The 17,316-nt window shown below is 50.2% G+C and overlaps 1 protein-coding gene across 4 annotated transcripts in view; it reads right to left on the bottom strand.

The window, feature by feature from the left end:
• OSBPL10 (oxysterol binding protein like 10) overlaps positions 1 to 17,316 on the bottom strand; it is a 210,927-nt gene that overhangs the window by 1,655 nt on the left and 191,956 nt on the right. For all 4 annotated transcript variants that reach the window (XM_023752952.1, XM_023752953.1, XM_006087580.3 and 1 more), the window contains 4 exons: positions 11,775 to 12,252; positions 7,350 to 7,536; positions 5,655 to 5,837; positions 1,984 to 2,137 (listed from right to left, as the gene is read on the bottom strand). In XM_023752952.1, the coding sequence (XP_023608720.1) occupies positions 1,984 to 2,137; positions 5,655 to 5,837; positions 7,350 to 7,536; positions 11,775 to 12,252 (1,002 nt within the window). The remainder of the gene's footprint in view (positions 1 to 1,983; positions 2,138 to 5,654; positions 5,838 to 7,349; positions 7,537 to 11,774; positions 12,253 to 17,316) is intronic.

Raw genomic sequence — 17,316 nt, 5'->3', positions numbered from 1 at the left:
TGCGTGTTAGATGAACAGACAAGAGAGAAGCGGAGACCTGCATGTGAGGAATTTGCCCAAACCAGTGATTTACAGCCTATCAGCCTGGAGGGAAATGTCCAACAAAAGCTCTCACCAGCAGGATAGTCACACATCAGCGCACACTAGAAATACCACCAATCCAACACCAGTGAGAAACGGCAAGAATCAAGATGGTGCACTCAGCCTGGTGCTAGGCTAGAAGGGCATATACTAAATGATAATGATTCTGGTTTGGGGGTGATTTTTATTCTTTACATATCCTCAAGCCTTCTGTTACAAACACGGGGGCTTTTATTAAACTCAGCAGGGAACAGTATGTTTTCTTTTGTCATTTTGTTTTTGTGTATCTTTCCACAGAAGCCAGACAAGCTAGTATCAGACCAGATTCACCTCACAGAAGGATCCTTAAAGGATTGTGTGATGGTTAATTATCTATGTCAACTTGGCAGGCCATGCGTGGCCAGATTACACAATTTCTGGGTGTCTGTGTTTTTGGATGAGATTAGCATTTGATTAGTGAGCTCAGCAAAGGAGATTGCCTTCCCCATTGTGGGTGAGCATCATCCAACCTGTTAACCTAAAAAGAAAATAAGTGGGAGAAGGAGGAATCTGCCTTGTTTTCTGCCTCCTTGAGTTGGGACATCTCATCTGCCCGGACAGGGATTTATACTATTGGCTCCCGGTCCTCAGCCTTCAGACTTGGACTAAATTACATCATCAGCTTCCATGGGGTCTCCAGCTTGCAAATAGCAGATCCTGGGGATTTTCAGCCTCCATAATCCATGAGCCAGTTCCTTGTAATAAATCTACATGCAGTTATGTCTCCTGTTGGTTCTGTTCTGTTTCTCTGGGGAACCGTGACTAACAATACAGATTCATCTCACCTGGGCAAGGTTTCCAGACAAGATTCCCACTCAGAGTCTCATAAAGGCAGAGTCTCTAACAGGCCTTCTGCCTGAGCCAGAATCCAACCTTGGAGTCTTGCCTCCACAGCCACAGCCCCCGCCTCTGGGGGGACAGGGGCTACTTTCTGCTCCTGACCTGGAGTCTACCTCACGGTTACTAACTGACCCAAGGCCTTCTACCTACACAGTAATCCTTCCTTGTTGCAGGTCAGGCCTACCAGCACCTGAGCCAAAGAAAGCCCAGACAGGTTTCAATTGGTTCTCAGTGTTTACATTTTTAAAAATTCCTTCATACCATGTGAAAACTTGAAGAATTGGACAGTTTGTGATCACCTGGAGGTAAGCGGCATCAACCCTCTTTAGATACAGACTCACGTCTGCCCCAGTCCTCCCAGCCTGTTTCTCGTGGATGCTGCCGGCTCCTGAGGACCTGCCTTAAAGTGGCCTCTGACTCCCGTTATTCCCACTTCTGTTCGAATGCTTCCCAGTTGCTCCACAAACCATTTCAAGAGCATAAGAGCCTCAACTGAGCACAGAGTGCCTTGCCCATTGCCCAGGGGTGGGCACTCGTAAGGGTTTATTTCTGCCTTCGCATGTCACTTTCCTGGGTGGTGGCAGCAGCATTCGGGCACAGGACTCAGGCCGGCCTGTCGAGCATGTCTGTCCCATTTGGCCCACAGGAGGCAGAGCTCTGAAAGCAGTTCTGTCATGAAGGTCCCAGCTCACCCGGTGTGGAGCGGGCAGCAGGGCACTTCACTGCAGCTAATGATAAAGTAGCAGGGGCCTGTTTCTCTGTATGACTAGGACAGCATCCAGGTCTGCCATCCCATGCCTCTCCCTCCCTGGCAGGCCGATGGGCTTTTCTGATGGAGGCTGCCAGAGGGACAGGGTGCTCAGTTCTGCCCAGAGGACGCCCTCAACCCAAGCTGGAGCCAAGCTATCCCACATCTTCCCAGGACCTCTCCTGCCCCATCTTTCTGTCTATCCAAACCACTGCATTAGCCAAACAAATCCATCTGCCCCTCAGGACAAGCACCCAAACAGGTGGTGAAGTTACCTCCTGGATAAAGTACTTGGGCTGCCATGGGGTGCGGAGGTTCTCTCGCTTCCGCTCCTCCATCCGCTGCTTGTCCTCCAGGCGCCGCTTCTGCTCGGTGGCAGCATCGATGTCCCCCAGCCGCAGGTAGCGGGTCACCTCCCGCCAGAGGTTCCTGGGGGTGACAGAGGAGAGGAAGTGGTCAGGCAGGGACAGCAGGCTCAAGGAGGGTCATCATCCATAAGGAGGGGCCAGAGCAGGGAAGAGGACATCTGGGCAGGCCATCCGTAGAGGTAGCTCATTGCAGGTGCCTCAAAGACTGCTAGAAGCAAGGATTTGAAACCAGGGCTACCCGGCTATGCTGCTGCTACAACAATAAAGCAGACGCTTAGATGGTGTTCACCATATTAACTCATATTTACATATAAACTCATTTAATCACAGTAACACAATGACATAGATGCTGTATTAGCACCCCCATTTTAAAGGGAAGGAAAAATAGGTTCACGTAAGGTGAAATGACTTGCCCAAGGTCAACAAGCTGATACATGGACAATGGCTGGTTTCCCACGGGGAAACCTGGTATTAGGAGTTAGAAGGGGGAGGGAGGGAGGAGTTGATTTTGCTGCAGGCTCTGTCATCTCACCCACATCTACACAGGAAGTTAATTCTCTGCCCGACTCATTCATTGTAAAAGGCGGCCTAGATTGGCTCCTATCTTGTGCAGTTTTTCTCGGATTTCCCAGGACCACCCCTGATTCATACACTCTGTTCCAGGGGGTGAGGACAGGAACTGAGGGAGAGCAGGGCACCATCACCACTTCCTCACTTAGCCACATCAGGATGAGGCGGGGCTGGGTCATATCACTGTCTTTTTCATCACCCACACCCTTGACACATCTGGTGCCAGGGGAAGGGCTGGGCATAAGGACATCTGGTGGGGGGGGGGGTGCTCTCAAGAGCAGGACCTCCCATGAAAAGCCTCATAAGACAGTGGCCCCAAGTTTAGAAGGCAGAGACGCCCAAGGACTAGAGAGGGGTAGTAGGACAAGAACTGGCCCCAGACAAAGCTCTGGCCAGACACACGGGGACCCAACCAATAGCGCTACTAGGATGGGGACCGGTGGGGAGAAGTTGGGGGCTCATCTGGGGAAGTCTCTAAACTTCAAAAGAAAGGGCAGAAAGGTGAGGAGCCTTTAGGTGGGGAGGGTGGGAGCAGGTCAGTGAGAAAAGCAGAAAGTCCAGGAGAGCCTCATGGCAAAGGCCGGCGAGTGGCTGAAGCAGGATTGTGGCTGGCATCACAGGGCAAGTATCTTCACTCTTCCCTGATAGCTAGTGGTTCCCTCCCCTCCAAGGGGGCTCGCCGAGGCCAGCATCACTGTGAGGGCTGGGAGAACTGGTCTAACCACTGCCCCCGCCCAGCCATGCAGGAAAGGCCTGGTAGTCCTGCTGTGTAGTAGACTCAGGTGTTCTGAACAGCAAGGGAACCCCTGGACCAGATACTCTACCACCTTCCAGGGCTGTTTCCTAGGGAACACAAGGTGGGCTGGACTCGGTTTCCCTGCCGTTCAGCTCCATGTTTCAGTAAAGTCTGCATACGTAAGCCAAAAAGAGGTGGCACCCCTCTGTCCTACTCCCATACCAGACCCCACCCCCACTCCAGGCTGAATTCTGAGTTCCCCTGGCTAAGAGAGGCAGCAAAGGGACTTGATGAGGAGTAGCTAACCTACTCCATATCCCTAGAACAACAACACAAGGGCATCAGTTCTGTTCTCAACTGCCAAACCAGCAACAACAGACATGCCATGGTAGTAACTGCAAGGTTCCTGACCCTGGAAAGGCTCCGTCAGGGGCAAGGGGGGAGCTTTCTTCCCGCCCGCAGTCTGTCCCTTGTCCTGCGACTAGTGCCCGGTAGGCTGACCTGAAAAAGCCAACGGGTGGGAGTTCACGCCCTCCATTTGGACACAGAGAAGGTTACACGGCCCCCAAACAGAAGAACGGGAAAGCGCGTGCTAATCCTACAACAAAGCAGAGGTTCCAGAGGTACTGAGGCCCTGGTTGTATTAAACTTAGTTACAACGTATGGTTTGTACGCACTGTTGCATCCGCCTCAATTTTACAGAATTCACACTTCCCATTGGTTACAAACTTCTGGTAAAGGCAAACCTTTCACCGAATCATCTGTTATTTCATTTTAATCCTACCTCGTATTTCTAAAGAGCAGCATATGCTTTTAGATAAGGCAAATATTTTCTGTAAAGGGCCAGACAGTAAACATCTTGGCTTGGCAGGCCATATGGTCTCAGTCCCAACCACTTAACTGCCATTGTAGCAGGAAAGCAGCCATAACCAATAAACATGGCTATGTTCCCATAAAATTTTACAGATATTAGCTACAGGTTACATTTGGCCCCGGGCCACCATTTGCTGACCTGGTTGAAAAATCAAATGGGCATATTCCAAGCAGAGTCTGCCCGTGTGCCTGCATACACATCACTCGAAGGGGTCGCAGCATATTCATGCCGTAGCGCAGACATGCGAACTGGTCAGATACTCTTACTTAGCCGTTTCCTCCTGCTAAACAGGCAGGTGGTTGCTTTTTCTTTTGTTTGTTTAGGTTTTTAAATAGATATATTATACTAGAGGCCCGGTGCACGAAATTCATGCATGGGGGTGGGTAGGGAGGGTGTGTGTCCCTTAGCCCAGCCTGCACCCTCTCCAATCTTGGACCCCTTGAGGGATGTCCAACTGCCCATTTAGGCCCAATCCCAGTGGGCAGTCGGACATCCCTCTCACAATCCAGGACTGCTGGCTCCCAACCGCTCACCTGCCTGCCTGCCTGATTGCCCCTAACCGCTTCTGCCTGCCAGCCTGATCACCCCCTAACCACTCCTCTGCCAGCCTGATCACCCCCTATCCACTCCCCTGCCAGACTGATCAACACCTAACTGCTCCCTTGCTGGCCTGATTGCCCTAACTGCCCTCCCCTGCTGGCCTGGTCACCCCTAACTGCCCTCCCCTGCTGGCCTGATCGCCCCCAACTGCCCTCCCCTGCTGGCCATCTTGTGTCCACATGGGGGCGGCCATCTTGTGTGTTGGAGTGATGGTCAATTTGCATATTACCTCTTTATTATATAGGATATAAATATATATTTAATTTTATGCTTGAAACTTTTTCTGAATTTAAGAACTGTTCCTTAGAATCAATTCCCAGAAATACAACACTGATTAAACTGAATGAATGATCCATGCAGCCAAACCTCACACATTCCTACTATAAGCACAGGGCATCGAACGTCAATTTGATCACACCCTTGTCAGCACTGAATTTTTAAAAATTATGTTGCTAATCTGGTAAGAAAGAAAAAGTGCCTCGTAGCTTCACTGCACGGTTCTTTGATTACTAGCAACTCCCTGTATTTAACTTTGTAATGAAGCAACAGTCCAGCTGAGTTGACAAACTCTTTGGGGACAGGCATTAAAAGTCTGCGGCAGACTGTCTTCACCCTCCACCCCCTACTGAAAGATTCAAAGGCTCTACTGCTCAATGACACACAGTGGGAAATCCAAATATCTCAAGTCAGAGCAGGATTCCCGGCCCGTTCCGTTTGCTGAGCTTTCTAAGGCTTCCTCTCTGTCCCCTGGGTCGAGCGCAGAGGGAAACAGCTGGAGAGAAACAGCCTGATGCCCACCTGGACTCCATGGGCCCCTGCTTCTCCAGAGGTCTGATCTTCTTAGGGCACACTGGCAACGTGGTCGTGTCCACGACTTTGGTTTCTCCGTTGTTGTAGGTGAACTCTAAGGTGCCGTTCCATTCCCCGTGGACTTTACAAACAATGGTGTTGGTTGGGTTGTGCTTCACTTCTGCCGTGACCCTGAATGAAGGAAGGAATCAAAGGAACACGCTTTGCAACATTATAAAAAAACAGAGACTGGAAAAGGTGGACTCACATTGGGAGATTCTTTTTTTAATGGGGTGGCATGGAGAGGAATCGTTTTTTTAGTGTTTTGCTCAAAGTCTAGCTTATAAAATGGGATCTAATGTCCCTGAACACAAAACGAAGGCATTGATGGAAAAACTGGTGAGAGATGAATCAAGTCTACAGATCAGTTAATAGGCTAATCTAATGAAAGCTGAGCAACACTATCCTTGTGCTTGGCCTTGCATGGATACCTTCTCCTGCTCACACCAACCTTCCGCGGGCTCTAAAAGTACTGTCTGCAGGTTTGTGACCTCTCGCTTCACCTGCCTGGCCCGAGGGGGCTCCGGGTTCCAGCTCTGGGTGAAAGCGGATCCCAGCTCCCTCTCTGCCTGAGAACTTGCTGCACAGGCAGAGGAACACGGGAGAAATGGGGAGTCCTGCTCCAGGCAGCCAAGCGTAGGAGGCCAGCTCCTCTCTTCCTAACAGCCCAACTCAGGTTGAATTTGAGATTTCGAACCCAGGCTTGGAAGCTCTCTGCCTGAGCCTGAACATGGCCAAGGTTCCCAGGTGGCGAGCAAAGGCTCTCAGGCCGCATCAGGAGACGTCCAGGCCACGCACAGGGGAAAGGCATTAGGGGTGTGCTGGTAAAGGTTTAACAATGGCTGTCCAGGAGGGAAAAAAACGGATCTGTAGCGTTTGCCAATTTCCATGGTGCCCCACCACCGCTGATTTCAAGCTGCCAACTTGACAGGAGGTGGAGCTGGGGAGCAGAGCATGTGGTCACCCTGCGAGCCCCTGGGTCTGGCTCCAAAACGGCCACTGAGGGCGCCCACTTCCCCCGCAACAGACACTGTGACATCATACAGAACACTTTCCCCAAAAAAGGGCAGGGACGGGAGCCTGTTTGTATACGGATCTGCTCTGAGGGAGGGATTTTTATAACTGGAGCAATAAAAACAACGCTATGCTTCTGCAAACAGCAGACCTCGCCTTCCATTTCTTAGGCTTGGGCTTCCCCAGCTCCTAAAGCAAAGATCTCACAGAGGATACGGGGTTCGGGAGACTTAAAGAAGCCAATTTAACATGAATGGGGTGCTCCCGGGCAGAGTCTGGGTTCACAGATCAAATTGCTTCAGATCAGAGAAACAGGCTGCGGCATCAGGAGGGTGCGTTTACTGTAACAAACGGAAGTGTCTTTTTTCTCTGGTGTGTGTTTGCTAATACATTCCCAAATGATTTCACCGTTAATTTTACATGAGAAGGGTTTAAAAAAAAACAAAAAAACAAAAACAAAAAAACAACCTGCCATGGGAAGGGGAAACAAAGCAGCACCTCTTTTGAAAAAAGATGTTAACTTTATCTTGACTGTCAATGCATCCCATGGCGGGAACCCAATTTCTGGTGGAGAAATGGACCCCAGGGCATCGTGATAAGACGGAGACGGAGCCTCCCCGCGCTGCCTACCTGTGGACTTTCCCTCCATAGAAAGGCTTCGTGTGGAATATCACGGTTGCCGAGTACCCGGTCTTGGCACAGTTGATGCTGACTTTTCCTCCGAGCTCCACCCAGGGGATGGTGAGGATGGAGCGGGCGTAGGCACTAGGCAGGGTGAACACGTACTCCTCCCCGTGCTCCAGGAGCCGCAGCACACCTCCAGGGAGAGAGGAGGAGACGGTCAGGCACACAGACGCGAGAGGGGCAGCTGGGGATCCGGAGGCACGGGAGAGACCGAGCAGCTGCCTGCCAAGGGCACTGGTCGCCCCCCTCTGCCAAGGCTGGCTGCTCATTCGCCGGCATTTATGTCTTGTGCGCCCCACTGTGGGCCAGGCACCGAGAATACAACAGTGAATAAGGCAGACCCCTGTCTGTCCTCAAGGACGGACCAGAAAGGTGGGCACTGACCAGTCACCAAGCAAACCCCAAACTGTAACTGTGATGAAGGTGGGAGGGAGAGGTGCCCGGGCCACGGAGGCCTCCCCTGGGAAGTGACCTGGAAGGGAGGTGTCCCCGAGGGAAGGACAGGTGAGCTGGGTAGGAGCTGAGTAGGCGAAGAGGGGGGAGGATTCCAGGCAGCAGGAAGAGCCCGTGCCAAGGCCAGGCGGTGGGAAGGAGCGCGGTGAGCGTGAAGGGGCTGAGAAAAGGGCCTGTGAGCACAAAGGGAGATGGTGTGTACAGCGTGGAGGCTGGCCAGGCCAGGAGGGGCCAGACCTTATGTCTGAAACTTCAAAAAAGCATGTTAAAGAGTTCTGCCATTATCCTGAGAGCAAGATCTTAACTTCTCTGCACCCCAGGGAAGCGGTCCCTGTGCCTCCCTGGGCTGTGGTTAAGGATGGGAAGGCGATTCTAAACCTCAGTTCCAAGCACACAGCCTGACACACCACCGGGATCCTGCGGGGTTTACATCCTAAGCCCGCCTTCCTCTCTAAAGCAGCTCTCAATGGGCGAATTCTTAACAGTGGGATTCCCATTTGGGAATAAAGAGGGGGATGCATGCGGGAGGGGGGGGGTGCGGGAGCGGTGGGAGGCACCCTCCTGGCGCTCATCTTTAGAAAAACCTCTCCCAAACCAAGTGGCACTTCCCTCAAGTCCCCTGACACCAGTGAGCCCCTGGGCCAAGCTGCTCGCAAGGCATTAGTGAGACCACATTCCTTAGGCTCTGGGCTGAAATCCATGACTGTGCGCTCACTTATTAAATAACGTGCAAGGATGCCTGCTCAACGCGAACTCATACCTTTAGGGCTGCATTAAAAAGAATACCTGCCCCTAGCAGGGATAAAAGACCGTATTAACACCAGGCGTACAGATGGGATCCCAAGGAAAGCGCCTCTTTCATTAGCCTGTGAGCCGGGAGAAACCGAAAAATGCCAAAGCATCAATCTGCCCCCGTGGAGGTGAGTCTTAAATCCCACAAACGGATTTATCAACCAACACAAGGCCAGGCATTAAAACTTTAAATAATTTCATTCCCGATCTCAACCCGAGGAACCCAAATATTCTGATAGAACATTTTTCTGGAAAGCACAGAGTCACAGAGGGGAGGGGATTCTGGGGACCTGGGATGCAGCAGCGGCAGCGGCCACACTCAGCACCGGGCCAAGGTGCCACTGCGCTTGCCGGGACTGATTGCCTTTCCCACAGACTCAAGAGGTTGTGCCATTTACTCAGCGCTTGTCCTGGTGTGTTAGGGGCAGGTGGGTTGCAGGAGCAGCTGAATGGGCCTCTGCTCCCAGCAGGGGGGGGGGGGGAGGTGATGAGTAGTGGACAAAGCGCATGGGGTGACTGCACAGTGTCTCAATTAGGGGTCGCAGTGCCAGAGTTGAGGACAATGGGGGTGGGGGACAGACTCTGAGCTGCAACCTAAGTGAATCCAAGGCAGAATGAAGCTCCTTATAATGGCATTTTATTGTAGCTAAATACGCCTCAGCCTAAGGCAATCAGTTAAGAGATAAGTCCATGTATTTGCACACAAAACTGCAAGGGGATCCATCTGATTTCTAAATTTGAAAATGAGTGGGTTGGGAAAATGGTGCTTCAGACTCAGTCAAAAGATTCATGGCATGTGCTGGATCCACGCAGGGGATGAGTGAGGGAAAGAAAACACCCGTCTCCCATACCCGGCCCCGCAAAGGAGCTGAGCCCAGGAACCAGAACCGCTTGCTTCGGAGTATTTTGTTGCGGGGAAATAAGATCGCGTGTTACAAGCTGGCACATTTAATTAACATGCGGGAAGGAGGCAACCAATTTATGTCTCTCTCTCTCCTATTCTCTCCCTCCCACTTTCTGGGAAAAAAAAAAAAGCAATGGGAAAAATATCCTCAGGTGAGGACTAACAAAAAAGAAAGGTTATTCTACTATATTAATAAAACTTAATGGCTGGACGGATTATTCCAGATGACATTTTAACAGTCATTCAATCAATGATTGGATAAAGCTATCAATCAATCACAGAGAGGGGGCGCAGTGTCTGCAGAAGGTGCAGGCCATCTCCCACTCCCATGGGCTTCAGTATAAACTGAGGGTGGGAACTGCCTCAACGCTTTTCTTCTCTAGCACACGAACGTCTCTCCTTCACATGATACAGTATGTGGGAATTTGAAGACACGTAATAAAATTAAACAGAATGAAACGAATCTTCCAGATCCCCAGTTCTGTTCTGAAACAAAGGGGAAGACTTCACCAGTACAGACCTTGGGGTGCTGGGTGGGCCTTTGCCAACCGACGGAAACACAGAGCCCCAGAGGAGTCAACATCGAGATTCACGCCACTCTCACCTCTTATTACAGATGCAAGTGTACAAATCAGTGCGAACATCACCCTCCCCCACGGGGCCCTGAGCAGTCTTCTTCCTGCACTGTCCTCCCTGCTTTCACCAGTAAGAGCGGCCTGAGGTGTTCGAACCCGAGCTCCCTGCTCAGAACACTGCAGGGTCCGGGGCCTGGGCCGACACATGCTGGTTGGGACCTGCCGCGTGGCCCTCACCCAAACGGTGCTGCACTGGGCAGCTCCCTGCCGTGGTTCCGAGGAGGAGGCCGAGTTGGGGAACGTGTCACTGGGATCAGAAGAGAGGCCAGAGATGAAAGACCCGGCCTCCACCCTTCCCCCTCCAGAAACACCTGGAGTCAGTTTATCTTCTCAGCTTCAGGGAAACAGGCCTGCTATGGCCCTCGAGGGACCCTAACGTCCTCTGTCCGGCCACCCCCTCCCCTGGTCATCACCTGCTGCCCACCACCCCTTCTACATTCCTGGGCCGCCTGTGACTCCCGGACCTTCTCCAATTCTGGTTTCTCCTTCTGCCTTGTCCTTTATCACCCCCTGTAGGTCTTGGCCTACATGTCACCTTCCTAGTGAGGCCTTCTCAGCCGCCACCCATCCTAAAGCTCTCTTGCTTTCCCCACACCACTTCCAGCTCCCCTCTCTGCTTCCTTTTTCTCCAAAGCATTTACCTTCCAACACAACGCACATAACTGTGTTTCCCTTGTAGAACAGGACAGAAGCCTCATGAGGACAGAGATGCTTTTTAAGGATTGTTTTGTTCATGCAACTATCCACAGCTCGGAGGACCAGGTCTGACTTCTAGTAGGTGCTCAGTGAAAATGTGCGAAGTGAATGGAAGGTGTTCTTATCTCACGGGGTTTCAGAAGGACTTTCAAGGAGCCATATACGCCCTGAACTGAAAGCCAAGTTTTGAGTTTGGGTGTTTGTTTTTTTCTTTCTGGGAAGTGAGTCTACATCCTTGAGTCTCAAAAGTATTTGAGACTCAAAAGAAGGTAAAGAGCTGCTAACACAGAGGCTTGAATTTCACAAGGATTATTACAGGTTTCTTCAAACAACCCATCGACTTCCTTCACAGCTATTTGCTAAACGAGAAACTCTACCCAGGAGGGGTGCGATTACACTGCGTGCTTCAGAACCCGCAGCTCTGAGGCCAGAGCTTTGATGGGGAATTTTTATGAGCAGATTGTGAATAGGTAGCGCTGTCATCCTCATTGTCTGTGAGCCAGAACTCGGTGAGAATGAATACAAATGTGTTTCACGGATTTGGAGCCAACTCTAATATTCATGCAAAGCTGAAAATAAAGCCTATGTAAGGCCACTACACACATGCATATGGCATGTGAAGATCCAGGGGGGCAGCCGGTTAGGCAAATAGTTACATCCCGTCTAGTCCATCACCTTGGCCCCATCGGGAAATTACCAGGATCTGGTCCCAAAATAACAAAACCCTTCCCTCTTTCCCACCCACACACTCACCCACCTACTCACTCACCCCCAATTCCAAAACAAAACAGAAACAAGGAAATCCACAAACAAAATTATCCATCATCTATCAGGTATGCAAACATCACTGTGGAAGAGTCAAAACTGCATCCAACATGGGACATGGCTTACCTTCTCCTATCATAGAGACCCCCACGGACATGCCCATGAACTTGCTTTTGGTCCATACGTGAGTGTTGATACACAGTCTCTTCTCCTTGCACTCACAGTAGAAGCAGGAGATGGGTGGGTGATGGGATACCTGCTCGGCCACAAACCGTAGCTTGTAGCTTTCCGCAGGCTCCTCGGCAATCAGGTGTTCTTGGCTGGGAGGAGAGTGGGGGGCAGTCCTCTTTGGCTTGACCCTGTCCCTGGGAACCTCCCAGGAGCAGTGAAATGTCTCGCCGATGATGGGGTTGTAAGGCTTCTTGGCCAAGGCCCCCTTGCGGCCCTCGTGGAAGGCGGTGAGATAATACTCCACAAAGCAAATGACTCTCTCCTCCGGCGTGGCTCCCGCAGCGACGGCCAGCAGCAGGTCTGGGTGTGCCATGAAGTCCGCATACATCTCCAGCAAAGATCGCTTCTCCAGAATAAAGGTGGGGAGCACCACCTGCATTTGGAAGGAGACACAGTCAGACAGGAGTCCCTGCGGTGACGTGAAGAGTGGAAAGGAAAAACATGAAGGCAGCCACCCATCAAGCAAAGTCACAGGGGCTCAAACCAGGGGCCAGTGTTTTTCGATTTGTACACAAATGACGAATCAGGAGAAATAATACGGAAGAAACTGAAGTAGCTGCAGCGGCGGATCAACGCCGACCTAACTTTGATGACCTGAGTGATTTTCTTCTCGGCTCCTCTGGGCTAAAACAATGGCCCCTGTCCCTCCACTGCCGCCACTCTGACCACACGGCCCCCTTTCACTCAATACTTGGTGTGAAGAAAACAGCTTGGAAGGGCTTTCTCATGTTCTTCCTCAATCAGGCACAGCCAGGAGGATGCTCAGTGTGTTCCCACAAACATGGACATTGGGGTTTGCTGGTGGTCAAAGGGGTCCAGGAGGACCAGGACCCACCATCAGTGAGAGTGCCTATTTGGGGATCTCTGTTAGAAGAGGAGCCCGTAAACCCTAACGAGACGCGGGCAGAGTAGGAGGGTGGTCAGCCCCTGGCCGGGGCTCTAGGAGGCAGGGCCAATACCAGGCAAATGCCTACAGAGCTGCCACGGAGAAGAGGGACCACTAGGGCCAGAAGAAACGAGCATAAGTTACAAACAAGTGGGCTGGCACTCAGAGTCTTCTGGTCAATGGGCCGGCATAGGGGGACCCAGGTTTCCTATTGCCCATTGCTGCAGATAAGTAGAAATCTGAGCGACTCCGACAGGCATGGGACAAAGAAACTCCTCGTTGACACAAAGTGGATCCAAGTGGTCACTCAGGTGCCATATAACCCAAGTGCCTGTAACCCAACCATTAGGTCACTTAAAGCAAATGAAGGGTGTTCCGAAACTGGGCTGGAGAGCAGGTAACTCATGACTCCTGCTGATATGCAAAGGAGAGAGAGCCTGTTTCTCATCGCTCGACAGTGATGTCGAAATGACTAAGTTACTGGGTATCGCAATTCCTCCCTCGCAGCCGCATGACACAGCTCTTTTTGGCCTGGAGCATCTCACATTGCTCCTCCTCGTGTGGAATCGCAGGGTTTTGAAGCTGGAAGCCTGGCCTTGACCTCTAGGCTCCTCCGTGACATCCTCCGAATGAGGGCAGAGGAGACACACGAGTTCAAGTTCAAGCAAGTTGACCAAGGTCATGCATCTGGTGTACGTTCCCACCTTATAGGACCAGGCCTGTCCTTCCTTTACACAGTCCCTAACTCCCATGAGAACATTTGCCAGGGGGCACATCCCTGATCGTGAATACCATGGCTTACAGGTCTGTAGCCCTGTCTCCACTTCAGCTCGCTAAGACCTCTCCTTGCCAAGCATCTAGATACAATGGGAGACAGATGTGCTGAGAGAAAGAGACAGACAGACAGGCATGAGATTAGCAAAGCACCGAGATTTCAGAGGAAACTGGAGGAAGCCCGGCCCACTGCAGAGATGAGGTTGGTATCGTTTTTAATGTTCTTCTATCTTTCATTTAAAAACTGTGTCAAGAGGAAAATGTCCCTGTGTTAAGCAAAAAAGCAACCAGATGTAAAATTGAACATGTAACACCATCTAAGAATCATAAAAAGACCCTGAATGCTAACCTATCTGTCTTGGATGATAGAACTGAATGACTTTTATGCTTTTTCTGAGTATCTTTCTGCTTTGCTTTTATAATGTACTGGAAGAAGAAAAATTCTTTAAAATACAACCATCAAATGAAAGGAGATTTCCTAATTTCCTTTCTGCCACAACCTGACAAAATTGAGAATCTCAAGGATCTGAGCCGGAAAAGTACGACCTGGCTTAGAATGGCCTTCAGATGCCACTGCTACCGCTGCCTGGGCCTTTCTGTGGGACAGGTCGTCACTCAGCCCACCGCCATGCTCTCCGCATCTGCTCTTCCAGGCGGCTGGCTGTTCTCCCCAGGGCCTCCCCCCGACAGGTGGCTGATGGCAGAGTAAAGAAGAAAGACAAGCCCGGATGGTGTGGCTCGGGGTTAGCATTGACCTATGAACCAGGAGGTCATGGTTTGATTCCTGGTCAGGGCACATGCCCGGGTTGCGGGCTTGGATCCCCAGTGTGGAGCATGCAGGAAGCAGCCAATCAGTGATTCTCTCCCATCCTTGATGTTTCTATCTCTCTCTCCTTCTCCCTTACTCTCTGATCAATAAAAATATATATTTTTTAAAAAGCAGAGAGGTGTAATAACCCCACACATTCACCATCTCTCCTTCGCCTGCCCCACCCCCCCTCAGGGCCACTCAAGTTCTCCCCTAAGAATTACTCCAGACAGGCTACGCAGGTTAGGGGCTCTGGCCTTCAGGAGCCTGGGAAAACCCTTCAATGAGGCTAAGTCAATTAGAAAGAAAAGTCACAAATATCCACATCACCAGACTATCCCCAAATCATTCCACATCCTGCTCTCTCCCTTCCGGGGCCCAGGGGACCCTCTGATCAGGACGCAAGCCAGGGAGGGAGCAGGCAGGATTACAGCGAGGTGGTCAGCCCTGACACACAGAACTCCAAGTGAAGGTGGCTCTACCACCTTGACTCATGCATGCCCACCATGAAAACAATCGGGAGGGTCCTCACATAATTAAAAATGGAACTGCCTTATGACCCAGCGATTCCACTTTTGGAAATATATCCAAAGAAACCCAAAACACTAATTTGAAAGAATATATGCATTCCTATGCTCACAGAAGTATTACTTGTAATAGCCAAGATATGGAAGCAACTCAAGTACCCATCAATAAATGAGTGCATAAACGAGCTATATATATATAGTTATTACTTGGCCATAAAACATCTTACCATTCGCGATAGCATGGAATGACTTAGAGGATATTATGCTAAGTGAAATAAGTCAGTCAGAGAAAGGCAATTACTGGTAATATCAATTATATGTGAAATCTAAAGAACAGAATAAATGAACAAAGTTGAAACAGACTCATAGATACAGAGAACAGACTCACGTTTGCCAGAGGGGAGATGGGGGGGGTGGGAGACTGGGTGAAAATGGTGAAAGGATTAAGTAGTACAGATTGATAGTTACAAAATAGTCAGGGGGTAGAAAGTACAGCATAGGGAATACAGTCAACAATATTGTAATAACTATGTATGGTGTCATGGGTACTGGAAATATCAGGGGAACACTTTGTAAAGTGTGTGACTGCTAACCACTATGCTGTACACCTGAAGCTAATACAAAATACTGAATGCAAACTGTAGTTGAAAAATAATTTTTTTTAAAAAGAAAGAAAGGGCATGCATAGCGACCCCTCTGGAAAAGTACAGCTGTAGCTTCCTAACTGGCCTTCACTTTCTGTCATGCCCACCCTTACTTCTCTCCACACCACAGCCAGTCTTCTGTCTAACATCTCTACAAGAGGTAAGGTTGAATCTAGCCCGCACCTCCCTCTTGTCTCACATGACCCGTTACTTCAGCCCTAGCCCTCCCTTACAAGCTCTCCTTCCCCGACACTCACATTCACCCGTTTCCCTGTTCTGCCCTCTCTCCTGCCTTGTCTAAAGGACACAGCTACTCAGCTCAAGAGTAACCTCTATGAAGCTTTCCCAGCAGCTCCTGCTGCCAAGACTAAACCAACAACCTCCTCCTTCGTATCTTCACGGAGCCCCACACTCATCTCCATCACAGCACCCACAATGCTCTTTTTGCTCTTATTAAAGCTATAAAGAGGATTGGGACAATCTGGGGAACTTTTACGATGGGCCATAGATGAAACAGTTTGGCAGCAATGTTAAATTTCCCAAGTGTGACAAATGTATTGTGTAAGAGAAATGTGCTATTGTTCGAGGATACTCATTACAACACACTCTGAAATGGTTCATCAAAAACACACATACACAAAGATATGCACAGAGGGGGAGAGAGGGAAATGGAAAGAGGCAGCGGAGAAGGAGAGAGGAAAGAAGAGAGAAGAAATAAATGCCAAGTAGCAAAATGTTAACTGGCCAATAAAGGTGATACATGGAAGATCACTGTACTATTCTTGCAACTCTACTGTAGATTAGAAAATGTACAATAAAAAAAAATTGGAGGAAAAAGAAAAAAAGGCTCTACTAGAGATGCAATACCTGAGAACTTATCCATTTTCCAAGACAACCCTCCCGAAATTACAGTCTCAGGGAGTATGATCTCACAGCCTACGCCAAGCCCAACCCACCAGCTATGTTTCTGCTCTTGACAATGGCGCTGAGGCTTTATCTGAGATGGGAAAAGCAGAATACCTGGGGAGATGGAGCGGATGGGCTGGGAGTGGGGTGACTGCTTCCCCTTTCATCTCTTCTTGGTATGTTCTGATGGTGTTTGTGCAGAACACCAGACAGGTGCCTTTCAAAACCAGCACCTTGAACGCGCCGGGCAAGATATCACACTTTTCATTAAAGCAGATTTCTCTCTCTCATACGATCTGCCTTCGCAAATAAGTCACTTAATCATCCGTTTCTTGGGCGGGGGACACCGGAGATCGAGCCAGGAATTGGTGAGTACTAATTGGGCTGTCTGCCTCCAACGGAGCGATGAGTGATGGCCCAGCTGTACAGATGATGGCGTCCAAATGGCTAGAATCAGTGCTGCAGATTTATGGAGCCATCAATAAGGGCTGCCTTTTCTCCCATTAACATAATTAAGACAATGAACTACTTTGGGGAACGGGAAAAAGAGAGAAGATCTACACTCGGGACTCAGAGAACGATTAATTACATTTACAGCTGCATCCATCTAGAAGGAACTTCAGGCAGGGCCCTAAGAAAAGAGGGACAGTCCCTTCCCATCAGGGGGAACCACAGGCCTCTGCCAAGGAAGGCCCAGAGCGGGTGCGATTTTCTCCAAAGAAACATCCGTTAACTTCATAACCTTGAGAATTACCTACATAATACAGCACCCTGTCCTCAGCCTGGCAAACCTACCCAGTGCAAATAAGCAAACAAAGAGAAGTCAAGACCACCCTCCGAGATGGACCTGTGTAATCCTTTAAGGAAACCCGGGGAAACACACACAAAAACC

This window comes from Myotis lucifugus, unplaced genomic scaffold, assembly GCF_000147115.1.
Source record: "Myotis lucifugus unplaced genomic scaffold, Myoluc2.0 scaffold_39, whole genome shotgun sequence".
In the NCBI taxonomy this organism is placed as follows: domain Eukaryota; kingdom Metazoa; phylum Chordata; class Mammalia; order Chiroptera; family Vespertilionidae; genus Myotis; species Myotis lucifugus.
Note: the sequence above shows the minus strand (reverse complement) of the source record. Positions and strands in the feature narration are given on the sequence as shown.